The sequence below is a fragment of the Musa acuminata genome, chromosome BXJ2-4, assembly GCF_036884655.1.
Source record: "Musa acuminata AAA Group cultivar baxijiao chromosome BXJ2-4, Cavendish_Baxijiao_AAA, whole genome shotgun sequence".
Taxonomy (NCBI): Eukaryota; Viridiplantae; Streptophyta; class Magnoliopsida; order Zingiberales; family Musaceae; genus Musa; species Musa acuminata.
Genome location: NC_088341.1, coordinates 38337503 through 38358821, shown reverse-complemented (window position 1 = coordinate 38358821; position 21319 = coordinate 38337503). Strand labels below are relative to the sequence as shown.

General features: G+C 36.7%; 2 protein-coding genes across 2 annotated transcripts; both read left to right on the top strand.

The window, feature by feature from the left end:
* The first annotated feature begins 4516 nt into the window (after positions 1-4516).
* Positions 4517-11396, top strand: LOC135610744 (lysophospholipid acyltransferase 1-like). Its single transcript, XM_065105608.1, has 8 exons — positions 4517-4863; positions 5680-5735; positions 8283-8503; positions 8611-9016; positions 9848-9933; positions 10334-10397; positions 10507-10625; positions 10993-11396. The coding sequence occupies exons 1-8, from the start codon at positions 4562-4564 to the stop codon at positions 11113-11115; spliced, it is 1377 nt and encodes a 458-aa protein (XP_064961680.1). The 5' UTR covers positions 4517-4561; the 3' UTR covers positions 11116-11396.
* A 4787-nt stretch (positions 11397-16183) lies between these two features.
* LOC135610743 (BAG family molecular chaperone regulator 1-like) lies at positions 16184-18039 on the top strand. The gene is made up of 4 exons (XM_065105607.1): positions 16184-16642; positions 16743-16999; positions 17096-17242; positions 17322-18039. The coding sequence occupies exons 1-4, from the start codon at positions 16408-16410 to the stop codon at positions 17703-17705; spliced, it is 1023 nt and encodes a 340-aa protein (XP_064961679.1). The 5' UTR covers positions 16184-16407; the 3' UTR covers positions 17706-18039.
* The last annotated feature ends 3280 nt before the right edge of the window (positions 18040-21319 follow it).

The window sequence follows — 21319 nt, the reverse complement described above, 5'->3', positions numbered from 1 at the left end:
TATGAGTTTCATATCATTTCATATTCGAATTATCACCACTAACTATCAAATTATATTCATTTAATCATCTACAAATTATTAAGGTACTAAATTGTCCCAACTAGAAAAATAAGAAGAAGATTAACATCAAAATTAACAATATTCAAAATTATAGCAAAATTTAAGTCATAATTACAGTAATTCACTATTCATAAATTATTATTCATAATAATAAACTAATAGAAATAAAAATTAACATGATTTTGCGAGAGAGAGAGGGGGTTGAGAATAGCATAAGATCAATTGAGAGTAATAAAATTCAAGTGAGAGATACTGATGGTAAAGAAAGATACGGATGCAAACTTAAAGCATGAGAATCCAAGAATGAATGTTAAGAGCAATAAGAGAAGGATGCATGCTCAAAGTATGGGAGCTAAGAGCGAGTGCCAAGAGTGATAAAAGATAAATAGGAGATGTCACGCTCTCCCCGAATTATCACATTTAAGAGGTGTGATCCTGTCTTAAATCGATAATATTAAAATTTCATCAACAATCGAGATCCAAACTAATATTTGAGGACATTGAAAAACATTCAAATATCATTCACATCCATAAAACCTGTGTAATTTATAATTATACATCACATCACTTAACAATTCACATTTATGAAAACCGAAGCCAACTTAACGAAATGTTAACCACACTTATAAATTCACAAGAGTAAGAATTTATATAATGGATTCATTTCATGGTAAACTAAACATAACATTCTAAAATTTTAAATGTGAGAGGTCTTTTAAAACTTTTACAAATATATCAATTCAAATCTATCGCTAACATTTCATTACATATAAAATATACTTCTACAACAACCATAATATATCCACTAATAAGACTTGCCCAAAATCTGAATAGCTTTCCACTATCTCAGCCCAATTCTAAAATTTCAATAAGTGATAAGCTAACTTGAAAATTTTATATAACAACAGAGTGAGCTACAAAGCTCAGTGACAAGCATAACAATGATAAGAGAGGATAGTTTCAAACAAATTTGACATCAAAACGCATGGTAGAGATATAAGAGTTCATATATATCATCTCATTAGAAATAGAATCGTAATGTCATTTCATTTGAAACTTATTTGATTCATAACAAATAGAGTAAAGAGTAATTGGAGTATATCAATAGTGTATGAAATATTTCATAAGTATATTAATGGTGTATAAAATATTTTAAAATATATTAATGACACATGAAATATTTTGGAGCATATCAATGACATATAAAATATTTCAGAGTATATCAATGACAAATAAAATATTTTAGAATATATCAATGGTATATAAAATATTTTAGAACATATCAATGGCAAATGAAATATTTCGGAGCAAATCAATGACGTATAAAATGTTTCGGAATATATCAATGACATATGAAATATTTCCGAGCATATCAATGGCATATGAAACATTTCAGAATATATCAAAAGAACAAATATGAAACAAAAGCTTAAATGTCATATTTAACGTTGTATTCATTTCGTTCTTAAACAAAACACATATAGAAACATATAACTAAACCTTTGGATATCATATCAAATACATAGAAAGTAAAGTGTGATTATAACCTAATATGGTTCATCAATTTCTGATTGACCACCAAATATAAGTCTCCAGAGCTTTATCCACCCGTGTCTAAGTAAAGTCATAAGGGGCCAACAAAGCATCGCAAGCTCTAAGTATAACTCTTTTTATAATTTTTGATAAAGGTTTACATTATCCCGTAAATACTAGAGTACAAATGGATGTTGTGAACAATAAAATTGACACATATAAGAAGCACATAAACAATAAAACATATGTCTTTATAAGTCAATACAATATAAATATATTCTTTCACAAGTGCATTCAAATTTAAAATAAAAATAAGAGTATATAAGGATTCCAAGCAATCATATATAGCTCAATTAAAAGAAGAATGCTAGATAAATTCAACGTCCAAAGAGACAAAACTAGAATAAGCACATTTGACGAAAGTTTTATTCTAGTAAATTCTATGAGGGATATTTTATAAATAGTTTGAACTATCAATTATACTCTAATTTACTTAATAAGGGCATCTTAAAAATATATTTTAATCTACTTTTAGATAAAATAAGTTTCATATAAATTAAGCTTTCCACCATAGAATTATAAATAATTTGGTAACTAAAGGTCAAAGAATAAAATCTTTATTTTGCATAATTCATAATATCAAATTTAATAGATAACTAGGTAGATATTTGTACTCCAAATATTTCAATCCAGGTATAAAAAAAAATATCTATGAGTCTAGTTTTTATAAAGTAAGTTTCGTATAAATTAGAGTTTCCAATAAGAATTTATAAATAGTTTAGTATTAAAAGGTTAGAAGTTATGATCCTTATTTTATAAAATCCGTAGGGTCATTTGAAACATATGCTTGGGTAAGAAAATTTACTCTAAATATTTAAAATAACTATCAAAAGAAAGATTTATGAGTCTATATTTAGATCAAATAAGTTTTACCAAAATTAAAAATTAGTGTAGGGATTTATAACTAAAACAAGGTAGAAGGGTCAGAATATCAATAATTTTTCATATGCAAATCTTTACATCCAAATAAGAGATTTCAAGAATTGTAGTAGAAAAGGATTTAGATCAAATAAGTTTTACCCTTTAATGGAGCATTAGGAGTTGACTCGAATGAGTCAACCGATTTCAATGAGTTGACTCACGAGTCAATTTGATCATACGGAATTTTATATTTCAAGAAACAATTTAACTCACCCAAATTAACATAGATCCTGATCACAGGTTTGAGAATAATATTTTTTCAGCAATGACAACAACAATAATAAAATCATAAATCTCATTAGTAATATTTCTTGAGTAATTTCTATTTATTATTTTTATTTTTTTAAATATATATATTTTATTGTTCTCATATTATCATGTCCCATATTTTTCATAATTAAAAAAAAAAACTCTTCATCCTTTCCCACTCACTTCTAAGGTGGCTTTCCATTCTTTCTAGTATTAGCTTTCACCTTGTTGCTACTCTTAACGATCTCCTACAACTCTCCTAGGCCCCGGATCCCCTTCACCGTCAGCACCTCTTAGGTCGATTGCCTCCTTGATGACCTCCTTTAGGGATGCGAGTTGCATAGGTCCTGATGTCAAAATGGCAACAAATACGTTGTGGTGTAGAATGGCAACTTTAGCTTCAAAGAGATGCTGCTTGAAGGTGATGGCGACAGAGTGGAAGGAGCCATGGCCATCGGTGAGGTATCCAAATTTTATACTATAAAATATATATACCAAATATATTAAGGAGGAATTCTTGAAAAAAATCTTTACTTATGAAAATTTCTCGTAGAGCATCCCTTTATTTGTGAAAAAAAGATAATTTTACTCTTATTTTCATCGGACCTTTCGTCGGCTCTGCTCTACATCATTGCCTCCTCCTCCTAGATTTGTAACTCATAGCTCTCGTGCATCGCGGCCCTCACATGAGTAACGAAGAGGTATAGAGACGATTATAGGTTTGATAAGGTGCTAGCAGGGTCCACATAAGCAAGGGCGACTCTCACCACCTCCTTCCTCGTATAAGGGTTGCGAGAGAGATGCATAAGCACAAGGTTAATAAGGTTGACAATGTTCACAAAGATGATGACAGTTCTCATGTGAGTGCTATGAGGCCACGAGACAACAGTATGATGATTAGAGGGAAGGGGAGGCAATGTAAGGGGGGTAATAGCGACGACTCTCATGCCCAATCATTCCTTATGCTAGGGTCATGAATGAGCACGACGATGTAGGGTGGAAGCGATAGCAGTCCGAAAAAATTCAGGGGTAAAATAATTATTTATGAAAAAAATATTTTGGAAGAATAAAGGTCCTATACAGGAAAATTCTAAAATAGAGATTTTTTCCAAAGATCCTAATTAGGCGAAGACAACCTGTTACTTTTCAAACTTTAAAATGTAGCCACTCCGGCACCTACCAATAACCTTCACCAAGTATTTTACGCAGCACCAAATTAGGACAACTCAACCGCATGGTGTGGTGAGTGGTACGTGGGACGAGTCGCTGAGCTACCAAGAAAGTATTATGCTATGCAGAGTGAACACCCAACTGCATACCCAATTTTGGGTTGCAGAGCCTAAATCTTGGGCGAGCTTCCAATCAGGCTCGCTTTATTTTAGTTGTGGACGAGGACCCACAAACCTGCTTATGGGACCCATAATATACCCAAGGTAAAGTGGTCCGTCTATGTTCTGTCCCTCGATCGAGACACAAAGAGTCTGCGATTCTCTTACCTCGTACCATCATATTAATAACTTCCTATTATATTCAAAATAATATATTAAAAATGATACATATAATGATTTTTATTTATTATAATATTATGTATATATACATAATATTCCGTTTCTTCATTTTCTTTAGTTATAGAATGTAATTATAAATCAGCAAAGGAAAATTACAGAATTACGGATGTTTACGGGGACCGCAAACCCAAAAGAATTGCCTCTTCTCTGTCTCTCAATCGCCCGTTCCCATGGCGGCGGACATGGAATCGATGGCGGCGGTGATCGGGGTCTCCATTCCCGTCCTCCGTTTCCTTTTCTGCTTCGTGGCCACGATTCCGGTGAGCTTCATGTGGCGGGTCGTCCCCGGGACGCTCCCTCGCCACCTTTACGCCGCCCTCTCGGGGGCGGTTCTGTCCCACCTCTCCTTCGGAGCCTCCTCCAACCTCCATTTCCTCATCCTCATGGCCATGGGCTACGCTTCCATGGTCCTCGTCCGCCGCTACGCCGGCCTCATCACCTTCTTCACTGGCTTCACGTACCTCATCGGATGGTAAGATCTCGTTCCGATTCAAGCCCAGTCGAGCTTAATTTTCTCCTATCATGTTCGATCCCCGGTGCTTTGTTTCGCGATGTACTGCCATTTGGATGATTGGGAAGACTGGGGGGCTTTGATTCCGTGAAAGATGATTCTTTTACTTGATGTGTTCTAAGTTTTCAGTAGAAACGGGCATTGATAATCACTTTACCTATCCTGGATATGTTTATGGTGCTTTGACGATCCTGTTTGCTTGTTATCTTTGTGGTTTGCATGGTGTGAAGGCATTCGTACTGTCTTGCAAGCGTCATAAATAAGAATTTATTCTTTCTTTTGATATCTGATCTATGCTAAGTTCATTCCATGAGAAGTCATTGTCCTCTATTCTGAGTTAAAAAGGCACAATTACCACTGCCTCTCTTTTGACACCTACAAAGAAGTGCAGCATCACGATTTAGGTGATATATGCTGTGAAACACGTGGCACGTGTCTTTACAGCTATATGTCCAAAGGTTGGTTCTTTTTACCCTTAGAACGGAAAAAGTGACACATGTGGTCATTCACATGGGGACAATTTTCATGTACTTCGAATTTTTGATCTGGTCTTGGCATGGGATTGGCTTGTTTGAATCGATATTGGTTGTGCTCCAGTCCCGTTCATTTCTGTTTTTTCTTTTAATTCCAAAATCATCATCTACCCACTACCCTATAAAAATGAGAAATTTCTCTTTAAAACCCCTTTGTTTCAGGATGGAAGTCATTATATTATCTTTTTAAGTGTCTAATTGTGTTCTCTTCTTGACACATTTTGTTAATCGCCTTCTTTTATAGCCATGTGTATTACACGAGTGGGGAAGCATTGAAGGAAGGAGGGATTGATGCAACAGGTAATGAAGTTTTGCTGGCATTAATAAAATTTTTCATTAATTAATCATTAGTTTTATCTTTTTTCATTGGTTGTTTCTTGCTGGGCTATAACTTCTGAAGGCATGCATTACATGCTTCAAATTAAATACAATTTTTCATCCTTTTGTTTGGTTTAGAAGTTGGGTTTATATATTTTCTGGGGCATATTTGCATATTTAATTTTCCTCATTTGATTTAAAAAAAATCGCACTGAATAAAGCTTATCTTATCTCTGTTTGTAGAATAAGGGTGGTATTTCAGCTTTCAGAGAATATAGATTATTTGATTGGACGTACCTATTAGACCTGGAAGAAATTGTTTATTAGGGTCTTCAACTCTTTAAGCTTTGAAGATAATTCATTCTTCAGGATTTTAATGCAAAAGTAAGCGTTAATTATAAAGCATATTTAGATGAAAAAAAAAATATTTGCTGTTGAGCTGTTGTCACAATACTGCTTGTTTGAGGTGTGAACTAATTGTAGTCCTAGTCATGATAACCAACAGAAATGGACCACAAACAAATGAAGAACATCAATTCTCATTTAATCAAATACCATGTTCATTGAAGTTGGGCAAATGCGTGAACAAACTCTATGATGCATAAGTTTGTAACATGTACAGTGTTGTTTTGTTTGTTATCCTTTGTTACACAGTTGCTGATAACAGCTTGCAACAGTGAATCATTTCTGGCCTTTTTTCTGAATTTTCAGGAAGGAGGTGAAGAAAACAGGTTCCTCTGAATTTTCTTCACTGAGACTAAATTTTGCATGCTGCTGCATTGACAAGCTTATGCAGGTTGTCCTTCTGATCTTACTACTATTTCATTACCTTAGATTTTTGATAAACTTAGGCAAAATACGATATCCCTTTCTTTTTTCTTTTTCAAATTGCACCTTTTTGTTGCAATGATTGAATAGAATAGATGGATATATGTAAGGATATCTACCTATTATCTACAAATAATGCAGTAGCAGATATATCAAGTCATTTGTTTGTTTTTTTGAAAGAAAAAAAAAGCTTATCTACGATGAATGGCAAGCAAATCCATTCTCAAAAGTTGAAACTCTGGGAGTCAACCAGGGAGCCCTTTCACAATGGAAGCATGCTTTGGAGTTTGGAGAACTCATTTTGGGCCAACAAAAACCCTTACAGACATGTACATAGAAGGGGTGGGCCAGATGGCCGCAATGGTATAGGAGAGGGGGGGGGGGGGGGCTTTGACACTCTCCTTAACGGGTGCCATGCAGTTGTCCTTGGCACAGGAAGCAACAAACTGAGACTTGTAGTATCTCTACTCAAGGCATGCTTGTGGTCAAGAATCTGGATTGACTTATAAGAATCTAGGACATAATGGATGTACTATCGCCAACTTAGGTTTAAACATTTTGGTTTTATAGTTCGGACTAAACGATTTAGTGAGTCCGTTATTATATTTAAAGGAATTGAGTAGGAAAGGATTACTTGTAGATAAAACTAGGGAGCATATCATAGCATGAAGTCACCACAGGGTTGGGCTTTATATGCACCATGCTATGGTTCTTTTAGGTCCTTAACGAGGATATCAAGCCTTGATTTAGTTTAACATTAAATGTGTGAAAGAATTTATATTGACTTATAAGTACTACTGTTAACTTGATTTTAAACATCTTGGCTTAGTGGTTTAGATGAATGTACTGCTGTTAACTAGGGTTTAAATATTTTTGGTTATTGGTTCAGGTTCAAAAAGTTAATGGGTTCTATCAGGCTGGGTTGTGACAGTGTTTCCCAAATGATTCTCTTATTTTTCATGTACATGAAATTGCTTTAATGACTTCAGGAATACTTCAAGTTAAACTGAAAGAAAATTGACTAAAGATTGCCTAGATCTTAATTATGTCAGCATGAGAAAACTTTTGTTGAGTTCATTTCTGTTCATAGTGCTGATTCTTTCCTATCTGGATACGTAGGTTTCAAAAGGACTCTTGCATGATTCTTTGGCAACGCGAGCTGAACTATTGTCACGATGTTAAAATCTAGTAACGATGAGATACTGTTCATCTAATAAATTTAGGCAATTCTGTATACTGATAAACAGTGTCTAAGTTGATGTCTCGTAATATTGACACTGATTGGAATATTCATAGTGTGAACTTATTCTTTTAAAGTGAAAAATAAGAATATTAACTCCTGAAGACTGCATCTATATAAAAAGATGCCACTTTTTATTTTTCAGATTATACATGAACCTGCATTGTAATAGGATGACTCTTTGGTAGTGACTTTCTACCTTTACTGTCTAGGAAGTCTGGTTCAGTATCTAATAACTGAGAAGTATTAATTTTTGTAATAATCTAATCACCAACATTCAGAAGTTCAACTCTTAATTCCTGTAGAGGTATCTTAACTCTTGAGCTCATAAATGATCTTTCTGTTGCAGCAAAACTAATCTTTGACATACGGATTTATGCTAGTTGGAAACACTATTCAACATCTGTATGACTGCATCATGCTTAAATAGTGACTCAGGGTTTCCCCTTTTCTCATTATAGGAGCTCTCATGGTGCTAACTCTTAAAGTCATATCTTGCACAATAAATTACAGTGATGGGCTGCTTAAGGAAGAAGACTTGTGTGAGGCTCAGAAAAAGAATCGATTAATACATTGTCCCTCTTTATTTGAATATATTGGTTACTGTCTCTGCTGTGGAAGCCACTTTGTAGGGCCTGTCTATGAAGTAAACGATTATCTTGAGTGGACAGAACACAAAGGAGTAAGTGCATCATGTCGTTTTTTCTTTACGTGATTTGATGTAGATTAACTCTTCACCTTTCCTCCCAGATTATGTTCTGTGGTTATAGTTTTTTGAATTTTATCCAGATTCGGGCTGCTTCCGGTGACAGACAATCGGCATCACTTGGTGCAGCATTACGTGCTTTGCTTCAAGCTGCAATATGTATCGGTTTATACTTGCAACTGGTACCACATTATCCACCTTTTCAGTTCAGTGAGCCTGTATTCTATGAATGGGGTTTCTGGCAAATTCTGTTCTACCAGTGCATGTCTGGATTCACTGAACGTTGGAAGTACTACTTTATATGGTCAATCTCAGAAGCTTCTATTATCATATCTGGTTTTGGGTTCAGTGGTTGGTCAGATTCTTCTCCTCCTAAAGCACTGTGGGGCCGTGCAAAAAATGTTGATATTCTTGGGATGGAGTTTGCTACTAGTGCAGTTCAGTTGCCGCTTGTATGGAACATACATGTCAGCACTTGGCTACGTCATTGTAAGTTTATAAACCCTTTTTTTTAATGGATTTGGTTATTATATGATGTTTCCTGTTCGATCTAAAACCACAAATATTGATGTGAGCTTCTAAATACGCATTGATCTAAGTTGATCTTGGTCTGGTGTAACTTCTATTAGGTAAAATTGCTTTTGGATTGTGTCGATATTCGACTGTTGTACATAAAATGTGTGTATTGACCGTTTAAACTTGTGGATGTCTCCTAATGCATGTGTGCATATTCATATGCCTTCTTAGACACATCCTTTGCAGATGTCAATGTTGAAACAACAGTATAGTTGAACCTGTTATGTAGCCAGACTGCCAGAGAAGCTTGGTGTTTATTAGTTATTGCTACTTAATTGATTTTCACCTGTTGAGTGTGTTCATCTTTCAGAGAGGCGTCAGCAAAGTCGAAGAACTCCTTAGTGTGGTTTAAAGAACTTGAATGCACTTATCAAATTTGCAAGGATACAGTGTAACAGAAACTCTATTATTTTGTTAAGTTTATGCTGTTTTTCACTTTGCTTAGGTAGTCAGAGTGAGTATTATTTTCAGTTCTAATATGTTATGGTGTGTGTCGTTGCTATTACATGTTACTAAACTTTAACTAGTTCTATTGTGATTTGTTTTGCCCATAGTTTGAACTCTTTGCTAATTTCACAAATTTATACCACACGATCTGCCATGAGATCTAAGAGGCCATTTTGAATCATACAAATTTATGTGATCTGAGAGCATGTAATCTGAGAGACCATAGCTGTTACTCTTCTGCTAATTAAGTTGATTTATTGAGTAGAATCTGTAACCTGTGAGGCTATTTTGTTCCAGATGTTTATGAAAGGCTCATTCAGAAAGGGAAGAAACCTGGATTCTTTGAGTTGCTGGCTACAGAGATGGTTAGTGCTGTTTGGCATGTAAGTTATGCATAACCTTTTCTGAAAAGCTTAAATATCATATGAGATGTTTTACATGGAGAAAAGTTTTACTTGGCAGTTTCATAAGTCTTGAGCTGTTTGTTTGTATTTGATTCTATTTAAGTCTACATGCAAGTATTAGCCCATTAAGAGCTAATGATCTTTATGTTTTACAGTGTCAATTTCTTTGTTCATTTGATCTCTTAAGTTATTTTAGACTTTACTGCTAGGTAGTTGTCTGTCAATGCTATTCAAAACAAACATTACCATTTTAGATCCATTGGTATTATAAATAGGACTGCAGTTTATCCATATTTTTCTTTTCTTTTGTGTTTGTTCTATACTAAACTTGCCTATGCAAAAATGTCTGCTGCTAATAATTTCTCTCATACCTGTACAGGGACTGTACCCTGGATATATCATATTTTTTGTTCAGTCTGCATTGATGTTTGCAGGTTCACGGGGTAATTCTCTACCAAAATTTTGTCTAAATGTTGCTATTTTCATCTTTATTTTATTCATCATGAGTATTGTCTGAAGTGTTTTAACTTTCTTTTCCTTTGAATTGAACAGTAATCTACAGATGGCAACAAGCTGTCTCCCCAGAGAATCTTTTGTTCAGAAAGATGCTGATACTAATGAATTTTGCCTACACTCTCCTCGTTGTCAATTGTTCCTGCATTGCTTTCATGGTTAGTTAGATCATGGTTCTAGTGTTTTGCACATAGCCATATTTAGGTTTACAATTGCAAATAGTACAAGTCATTCCAGCCTCATCTTCTTTTGTCATTATTATGCTCAGTTCTGTCCTCCTTTAGCATTAGAGATAAATTATAATGATTCCTTGGGTCCTTCCCCAACACTTTCCACACAAGTGAATTATTTGTGATGAGAATCACCAAACCTGGCCATTATTTTAGTATGTTTCTTGCTGAAACCCACTAGAAAACATGATGACATACTCCTAATTCCTAAATGCAATATTACTTATTTCTGTAATAGATATCTTAATCTGTAGCATAGGCCTTTGGTTGATGTTTTTTTTTCTTTTTCTTGAAGGTTTTGAGCCTGAAAGAGACCCTCGCAGCTTACCAGAGTGTATATTTTGTTGGCACCATCGTTCCCATCATATTTATCCTGCTTGGTTATGTTATCAAACCAGCAAGACCTGCAAGGTCCTAGACAGAAAACCCAATAAGACAAGAAGGTTCTTTAGTTTTTGTTGTTGCGCTGACAGAAGAGGTGAACGTTGCAACTTCTGGTTATGGGATTTTCACCCTGATCCAGAGTTGGTCGAGGATATTTGTCTTTATGAATGCAGCTCTATTTCTTCATCTCTCTTCTTGTGTAAGCTTAAGACACTTGGCTTCAGAAACTTAATTTTATTTTCTAACTATGCTAATTTCATCAGCATTGTTGTGTTGGTGTTCGACATTTCTGTGTGACCTCCAAAGATTGCATCATTCCAACATCCTGTTGGATGAGATTTCAAGTATATCAAGAGATAAGAACTCAAAGACAGTGGCAACCCCCTTCAGAGATGAATGCCATCTTTTATTCTAGTTCTCTTCTGTTAATTAGGTTTAGCCGTCTCTATATCTGATTATGTCATTGATTTGGAAGATAATCATAACTAATCATGTATATGGTTTTTAACCATTCAGATAAGACAGTTTTAGAATCCAGTCAACTCCAATGTGGTCCATTAGTATGCTAATTCTCTATATGTCTCTCTTGAAGTAAACTTGGGCCAAAGTTGACCTAATGGGAATGACATCTCATGGCCAATCTGTCAATGACTGCGACAGGCTGTCATTGTTTCCAAGAGCCAAAATTTTAATTTTAAAGGGAGGGAATGAGAATTAACTTTTGACCGGAAGCCTTATCAGCTACAAGATCAAGATGAAACTATTCTTTACTATATCATTTAATGACTAAAATGTTCTCAGTGATCTTTCTCTTGGTCTACTGTAAAACAGTTCCTATGAACAATGGGGGAGTGTTCTATTATTTGTGTTGTGTCATCTTTCCATTTGCTATAGAGTTTATGTCTGACTTCAATTAGCTAATAAAAACTTCTATCCATCACTGTCAAATCTTGCTGTTGAGATCTCAAAGTGATTGCATATGGAAGTTTTAAGGACCTGTCAAATAAATAAAGAATAGATCGCTTGGTTCTTTATGCAACTGATATAGGAGTACCTATCCAATAAATAAAGAGCTTTAATAAACTTGTCTCTGCTACCAATATACATTTCCATGCATGGCCACACAACCTTGCAAATTTTACTTTTAATACACATTTCCTTTTATTTTGTGTATCATGAATATCTCCCACTCTTTTTCTTTTGAACACATGATTTAGGTGCCATATTTGCTATAGTCGGTGGGAATTCATTTCAAACCTAACTCATACTTGTGCTAACTACTTCAGAATCATGAATCAATAATCACCCTTTCATATTGAGTACTCTTTCTTAATGGAGGTCTAGTGACTCATAATTTCAATACTTGGCATAGACTTGGTGAGTTCTTAATCAAAAGTCCTCAGATCAATACCCAGCAAACAACTGACCTTGCTGTATTTGGTTGGTGTGTTCATATCAATGGCATAAGATCAGGATATCAAGCAGTCAGTAGACAGTCCACTGACTTTGTGTGCATCTTCTAATCTTTGGCTGATGCTAACTCTCATGTCTCTTTGGAGTCCAAATTTGATGGATACTGATAGATGGAACTCTGAAGTAGATGGACTCAGTGTGACTCACCACCTGCATCAACTTGAACTTACCCCCACCATCTGCTGTTCTGGGTCTCAATGATCCAGCTCTAGAACTTTGCTCTGCAATCCATTTGTTCTGGTGATTCCCTCTCATACTTTGAACTGGAGGTTCACTGGATCATTTTTGATCTTCGGTTCGTATTTCTGTGTTTCTTTGGGGATAAAGAAAACAAGTTGAGGTACTAAATAGAAAAAACCTTGGGACTCTTTTAAGTTGTTTACAAGTCTGGTTACTTCTTAGCATGCTCTAGAGACAACGATTGTAATGTTTTCTACATTTACTGATAACGCATGCATTCACATATGATTTGATTGTGTTAGAAACTTCTCCATTCTTGTGGGCGAGAATATAAGCTCTTGATTGATGAAGAATTCAACTTTCTTGTTTTCACACTGACAAGGAAAAGTTGAAAGCTTCATCTTAACCATTACAATTGACAGCAAATGATACATGAGTGACTTCTTAACCACTTCATATTAGCCACAGCTGAAATTTAGATACTTTTTGTTGGAATTTTAGCAGATTGGATTTCTTTATTGTTACTGTACTACGGTGATGATTACATGAGTGACTTCTTAACCACTTCATATTAGCCACAGCAGAAATCTTTGTATTCATCTGATTTAATATTCAATTTAGATGTTTTTTGTTGGACTTTTAGCAGATTGGTTTTTTATTGTTATCGTATCATGGTGGTTTCAGTGCCTGTGCTGAACTTGGAGAAAGTTTATGAATCTTTAACTTTTTTTTTTTTTTTTGAAGCAGGCTTTAGCTTCTATCTAGTTAAATTTTGATGATCTATCCTATGATCTTTTAGACAATATAGATGGCAAAAAAGTATGACAACTAGTATAGTAGGACATGAGATTTTCATGATGAACATTCTGTTCATTATATTGTCTGAATGAATTGTTTAACAGGAGCCAGGATTCAACCTTGTTGCAGATTTTGGTTTTGCTTATATGCACATCATGAAGAACACCAGGATTTCAGTATCTGATTGACTGTATCCTTGGCATTATCTTTTTGTCGACTAACACGATATTGCTTAGCTAGCTCTGGGGGGGAGACAATAAAAGTAGAGGCTCACTTGATTCTTGTGAAGTTTCTCAAGCGACATCCAGAAGTTGGTGCACACAGGAAGCTTTGTCAGGGATGGAGAAATCTGACCTAATGGTATCACGAGAAGCCTAACTTTTATCTGTTAATTAATTTAATCTGTTTGTGCATGCACATAATATAGTCATAGAATGGAAGGGGCATAATCCTGTATCATCAAATCATTATGGTTTGATCTGCATGAAAGGCATAAACAGTTTGTCATCATTCTCCTTCTCTAAAAGAAGAAAAAAATAAAGCTCATCATCATTATGTTAAGTCTTGTGGGTGATCCTAATCCAGCTTTTAACATGCCAATGTGTCTTAATTCCAGGATCATGATTAGTTAAAGTGACCTTAAAGCTTGTTCAACATGCATTATTCTAGGAACAAAAAGCAAGAAGCACTACTATGACATGTGACATCTGAATGTTTTGTCAAAGACAAATATGTTTGGTTGTCAAGCTTTTATGTAATGCATTGTGTTTGGGTGGACTTGAAAGTGCTATTTAATCTCCCTATGGACATGAAAGCTTTTTGCCTATCTTTTATGACCATAGACTTTTGCTTGTTGGTCTTCATGTCTTTTAGTCTGCACATATTGCTTGGAAAACACATGTACCAATCTCTAACAAATATTAGTCCTAAAAAACTTAAATATCTTTAGTGCTGAAGTTCTTTATGTTATAAAAAAATAAAAAAAATTAAAAGATGAGTAAATTAAAAGAAATATTATGAGTATTAATGTAAAATTGAACTGTTCTTAGTTTGACAAAATGAGATTCATATAGCTGATCTGAAATAGTTAAATTGAACTATGACAGTGGCATAACATAAGTAAAATGTGAGACATGATTCACATGATACAACAATAATATTAAGTTATAGTAACCATGAATCACAACAAATATGATGAGCAATTAATAGAAGTTTATTTGTCATGAACTATTTACTTTTTTTTAGAAATGGCAGGGTGTGTTAGAATTGGAATTTTATAAGGTGTCAACTTCAGCAATAATTGAAGTATTGTCTGTTTTCATTGACAAGGAAGGTGAAAGTACTTTAGGAATTTGAAGTAGGAAGGCATTTTTGTTAAGAGTTTAGAAATGATATTTTATTCTGTTAAAGTTATTTTATTTTTAGGAATTTTTTTTTTGTAAAACAATCTTTTATTTGGTAGTTTTATAAATAGTGTCCTGAAAAATAGAAGAAAAAAAAAATACTCTCATCCTTTTTTCTTTCCCCATTGATTGCAATATGTTGTTTTTTTTTCTTTTTGCTTGTTCCAGTAAAAGAGATTTATTCTATTTTTCATAATTATATTTGTATTAGAGATAATATCGATTGAATTTTGAGATTATCCCCAAATTCATTTCTTACCTTTTATCTTTTAATTCATTTATTTAATCTTTCTTGGTTCCTTTAATCATACTTGATTATTTCATTATTTCTTTAGCCTATATTAATTATGGTCCATTTGGTCAACGAGCAAATAATTAGTGTCCTCTCTGCCTTACGCAAGAAGTACATGTCACCTATTTGTTGTTATACAATTATTAACTGTGCTTCTTAATCATTCGACAAACGTTTTCCTTCTATACGTGTCACCATCTCATCACGATGGATCGATCACGATCCGACGGTCACCAGCGGTCCGATTGATGTCGCACCCAATCCCTTTTGTCCTTTAGCTGGATGCTATACTGTTAAGCATGCAATTAACATATCTCCGTCGATACATTATACTAATTATCCCCCTTTTGCACCCATTGATGATGAGATTAATAATACGGCAGGCTTTATGTGGTAATTATTTCTTAATCATGTCCAGCGCGCAGATCCGACGGCCCTGGAAGCCCCCACGTGGCTCCCCGGACGAGACCATCAAGTTCTCGGAGTGTCGGTGGGCGCGGGGCCCGCGGTGCAGGTAGCCGACGTAGGAAGCCGGCCCCACCGGCTCGTGTCGGCCGATACGATCCGCGTGGGGTTCCAGTCACCAGGCGGGTATGACGTGGGTGAGTGGGAAAGAAAGTAACGGGATGGAATCCTGGGGAATTAAGACACGTGAAGGTGTTTGTTGACCACGAGACAGAGGGCGGGTCCCGCGAAGCGATTCGTTCCGACGCGTGGGTAGGTGGAGTTGAGCGTCATTATTGCTGGACTCGTATCGTTTTGGAACGGTTTAACAGATAATTAAGAGGGATGACGTAATGCGTGTCGGTTTCCTCGTGGCGTCTGAATATAACGGGATGTTACGTATCGGCTTCGCTGCTGTGTCGTGCTTTTGGTCGTGTTGGCATCCTGTTGTTGTTTCTGCTCGGTTCGTGGCTTCCTCACCGATATAAATATCCGCTTAGTCTACCCGTTGTGTTCGTGTCTCCGTTAACACGATTCATCCCCCCCTTCCTTCCTCCCTCGCTCCCTTCCTCTCCTCGAAGCAAGAAAGCGGAGCTCGGCGAAGCAGTTCGTCTCCTTCTTGGCCTAAATTTTGGCTCGTGCTCGACGAGTTGTGGTCTTCGTTTGCGGATTTGGGAGGAAAGTCGCGGTCTTTGGGTTGCTTGCTGCTCTGTAGATCCTCCGGATTCCGAAAGATATGAAGAGCAAGATGCGGTCGAGGACAGGCGAGAGAGCGGCAGCTTTCAGCCCCATAAAGGAGTCACCGCCGGCGGAGAAGGCAGCGGAGTGGGAGGTCAGGCCCGGCGGGATGCTCGTCCAGAAGCGCGATCCCGACGCCGACGCCGTGGCCGCTCCTGTACCCGCTATCCGCGTCAAGGTCAAGTACGGCGCCGTGTACCACGAGATCTACATCAGCTCTCAGGCCACCTTCGGTAAGAACTCGAACCGGCGTTTTCTGTTTCTTCTCCTTGCTGTGGCGGTTGGTCCGGCCAAGGCGGTCGACGAATTGACTGAATGAGTGTGGCGGCGCAGGGGAGCTGAAGAAGGTGCTGTCAGCCAGGACGGGGCTGCACCCGCTCGACATGAAGCTGATGTACAAGGATAAGGAGAGGGAGTCGACGGCGTTCCTGGACATCGCCGGCGTGAAGGACAAGTCGAAGGTGGTGTTAGTGGAAGACTCCACGGCGCAGGCCAAGCGCCTCCTCGAGATGCGCAAGACCGACAAGATGGAGAAGGCCGCCAAGTCCATCTCCGCCATCTGCCTCGAGGTCGATCGGCTCGCCTCCAAGGTAATCGTTCTCCCACCCACCATTGTCTATCCTTCTCTCAACAGTAATCTCCGTAGGATCATCATCCTGAGGACCTTCCATTGACCGAACGACTAGGTGTCGGCGTTGGATGGGATCGTGAACAAGGGCGGGAGGGTGGTGGAGACGGACGTGACCAATCTCATCGACTCGTTGATGAACGAGCTGATAAAGCTGGATGCCATCGTCGCCGACGGGGACGCGAAGCTGCAGAGGAGAACGCAGGTCAGATCAATTCCTCGCCTTGTCGGCTAGGCGTTTGCTCAATTCGGTTGCTTGGCGATTGATTCCTTGCTTGGAACAGATTAGGAGAGTGCAGAAGTATGTGGAGACCCTGGACGCGATCAAGATCAAGAACTGGATGCCGAGAGGAAATGGTCCCCCGGGCAAAGAACAGCCGCAGTGGTCACAGCCAATGCAGCAGAGGAGGGACTCACAACCTCAGCATCAGCAGCAAAAGATGCATTTGCAGCAATCACAGAACCAGTACCAGCACCAAAATCGTCATCAACCACCACAATCCCATTTCCAACAGCAGCAGCAGGTAAATAAGCTGCCGCAGCAAGCCGTGGTACTGTCGTCGATGAACTGGGAAACATTCGATTCCCTGTTCACGACATCCACCTCCACGCCCACGGCCGCCGCCACCTCCACTCCCCATGCAAGGTTGGACTGGGAGCTGTTTTGAGCATGGATGATGCATTGCAGCCATCGGAAGGAAAGTTGCTGATGTGTGTGATTGAAGCTCTGTTGCTGCTGCAGTTAAAGAACACCAACACTTGCTTGTGCTCTCTTCGTATTCTTTGTGTGTGTATATCTACTGTTTGAGAGGGGTCTCACTGAGATCCAAGAGAAATAAATGGACTCACGATGGTCATGTCCTATCTATGTATGAAGAAGAGAGGAAGGTAAAATGATCATATGGTGCAACGAGAGAAGAGAAGAGTGGTTAAATAATGGGATTGAATTCATTGTGTCGATATGAGCTCATCATTTAGCCTATGAGAACAGCCTTTGGGACCTTGGAATGTTTCCTATGTACCAGTATATATCTTTTAGGTGGATGCATCTGCAATGATGATAAGGTGGATTTTGGAAGGTTCAGGACCATGTCTTGGATAGTGGAAATGAGTGGAACTTATAATTCTCTCTCTTCCTTTTTTTTTTTACTTTAATTTCAGGAGAAAACTTGTCTGTGTTGGATAGTGGATGTGAGCGCAGCTCATAACTCTCTCTCTCTCTTCCTCTTTTCCTATGTTTCAGGAGAAAAGTTTTCCAAAATTTTTTCCAAAAATACCATTTGTTCCATTACTTTCAGGCATTAAATTGCTACAGCCACAAGCTGGACCCCAGTGGGGTCTTGGTAGGCCCCTCATTTGGTGGATCTGTCTGTGCAGCAATGTATACCATCTGACTCAGTTGACCTGAAACTTAATGGATGGCCCAATGCTGGTTGTACAGTTGTGCTCTTCTTGTTCTATAGCACACTATCCACATGATGAGAAAAAGACTGCTCCTTGGATAGCATGTTGAATATAAAATATTGAGGAGTGAGATGAGTTAGAGAATATTTTTACATAATTGTGAATATATATATATATATATATATATATATATATATATATATATATATATATATATATATATATATATATATATATCATATGAACATAATCCATAATCCAAAAAATTAGTTATGAATGAGTTTTCTTTTGTTTTGAGTTGTTAGGAGACAATAATCTAATGGCTAATGTTTGTGATGAGAGATTTGGCCTCTAGGCTACATGTTTGATCCAAGTGAGCTGCTATTAAAGTACATGAAGGGGCAAACAGTAGGTAACCTTATAAATGTTCAGCCATTGCTCTGTGTTGTCTGCCAGTGTACCACAATGATTGTGTTCATGAAGGGAATCTTAGCTTGCCACTGTCTCTCACAGGTTAGGACACAATCACTTCTCTAGTTTTTAGCCTTTATCATGATTTGATGCATACCACATATCAGTAGTTCTGTTTACTTGCATTGCCCATAGTATGCTGATATCAAATATCATTTGCTAGGATGGAGGTCCTCATGACACACTCATTTCATTCATGAACTAGTTTATCCTGTAAAATGTTCCTGGGAATGTATTCTTTTTCACTTTTGTAAGTCTCATCAGATCATGTGCTTATGAAATTACTTGTAAAGTTCTGTTCTTGGCAGTTTATGTATGTGTGCTTTTGGCACCACTTGGTGTAGGGATGCTTCATTCTTCAAGATACACAACTTTTCCATGTAGAGTAGTATAAATTGTAGAGTATTTCAACATCTATCCTACTTTGTTTACATGAATTTAGACATAAATACTGAATTTAATGTGCACTATATTTAAATTATAATAAGGACAATTTTAAACAAGACAATGTGTGGCACCTCAGTTAAATCACACATGCTTAGATGAGCTTATGGAAAGCTTAAACTATGGTAGTTTGAAACAATAATTCATATTTATAAGATAAATGAGTTAATTATCCCATCAAATCGGATGACGGGACGGGACATACAAATAATTTTAATAACATTATATATATAATATATTTTTACTAATATGAAAATAATTGATAAAAAGACAACAAAGTATCAAATCCATGGAATCTTCACAAAAAATATTAATTATAGCCTACCAACCACAAACACCATCTTTAATGCTTCTTGTCTCATATTTTATGAGACTAGTGACCATATGCTGTGCTATGCTTCCAAGCTACCCATTCTTATCTGTCAATGGCTTTAAAGTTCACTAATGTGCTTCATCTCCATCTTTATTACAATGTTTGTTTGTCTTCTACCATATTGAAATATTCTTGTTCTTCAAGAAATTTAGTGCTGGAGAAATCTCCAGATGCTAAATGAGACCAGAAACAGCAGGATGATCTATGAATCAAAATCTGCTTCTACTCTCAGCTCACAACATAACCTGGAATCTAATGCAAATTCAATGTAGAAAATAAAGATATTGCTACAAGGGAAGTGCATCAAGAGTTTCAAGTAAAATACAGCAACAATTTTCACTTAATTTTTTTGGGTCTTGTTATGTTTGTCAAAATATTTATAAATGAAGAGTATTTTAGAAAGAAAATAAAAACCATGGATCTAAAATAACTTTTGGTTACAGTTTATTAATCTAAATGGTCTCAGTAGTTTCTGCTAGCAGAAAATATACTTCATAATAGTGTCAGGATAGAAGAAAATATTCTGTGAAATTATTTTTCCTTGATTCGGAGGATTAATGTGACAAATAATATGTCGATCGAACCGGACCTAATATCGGATATGGTGAGAGATACAAGTTCACAAGGATCATCCATGGATGGTATTGGGCTGGGCTTTACATATTCTATTAAATGATTTGCTATTAGGTTTTGATGAGAGAAATCAAAATTTGGCTTATATTGGGTCTATAGGTTAATAGATATAAATTGCTATTAACTTAAGTATAAGGATTTCAAATTATTTGATTTAAGTCTATATCATGTTAACGAGTCGATTATCCTATCGAACTTCTTTATGACCAACAATTCTTACCTTCAGAATCTAATCCAACTCTGGCTCAAACTATATCTTTGCCGTGATGGATTTAATGTTGAATTCTGTGAAAATATCAATTTTCATCCTCTGCTCGTCTTCAATAGTCTCTTTCATGGATTCTTTTGTTCAAGAACAGCTGAGGTATACCACCTGCATAGCAAGGTGTGGCTTTAATTCCAATCATCACCTTGATTTGATGTGACTAGTTAGTATAAATCAGTCATTTCTTTGTCAGTGATTCAATAATCCAACAGGTTTATGGTTACAATCAATTAATTCATGCTGTTCTAACTCCACTTTGCACTTCCTTCAACCTCAGATCATTATGCTAAATCACTTGCTTTCCAATGGATGCTGTCAATTTGCACTTCTTTCAACCTCAGATCTTTATGCTAAATCACTTGCTTTCCAATGGGTGATGTCAATTTGCACTTCTTTCAACCTCAGATCTTTATGCTAAATCACTTGCTTTCCAATGGAAGCTGTCAATTACTACTGAACTGTTGCTTGATGTTCTTCCAGCACTTCCCCTACTTTAATCTCCTCTCTTCTTCTGGTTGTTGGTGTTGATGTTTCAACTGCATGCCTTTGTTTGACTCCCTGCTTTTGTCTTTAGCATTGGAGTCAACATCATCATCCTCTTCAGAGTTCCCTCAGAGCCGACAATCTCAATTTTGGAATCTGCAAGGAGCTGGTAATCCTTGTCCTCTCTGGAACTGAAAGCAAGCAAGCAA

Excerpts from the sequence above, each read along its gene's own strand:
- LOC135610744 (XM_065105608.1), top strand. The coding sequence starts at position 4,562 with ATGGCGGCGGACATGGAATCGATGGCGGCGGTGATCGGGGTCTCCATT. Across the intron at positions 9,934-10,333 it reads TGGTTAGTGCTGTTTGGCAT|GGACTGTACCCTGGATATAT; the intron begins GTAAGTTATGCA and ends ATACCTGTACAG. Across the intron at positions 10,626-10,992 it reads GTTCCTGCATTGCTTTCATG|GTTTTGAGCCTGAAAGAGAC; the intron begins GTTAGTTAGATC and ends TTTTTCTTGAAG.
- LOC135610743 (XM_065105607.1), top strand. The coding sequence starts at position 16,408 with ATGAAGAGCAAGATGCGGTCGAGGACAGGCGAGAGAGCGGCAGCTTTC. Across the intron at positions 17,000-17,095 it reads TCGATCGGCTCGCCTCCAAG|GTGTCGGCGTTGGATGGGAT; the intron begins GTAATCGTTCTC and ends CCGAACGACTAG. Across the intron at positions 17,243-17,321 it reads AGCTGCAGAGGAGAACGCAG|ATTAGGAGAGTGCAGAAGTA; the intron begins GTCAGATCAATT and ends TGCTTGGAACAG.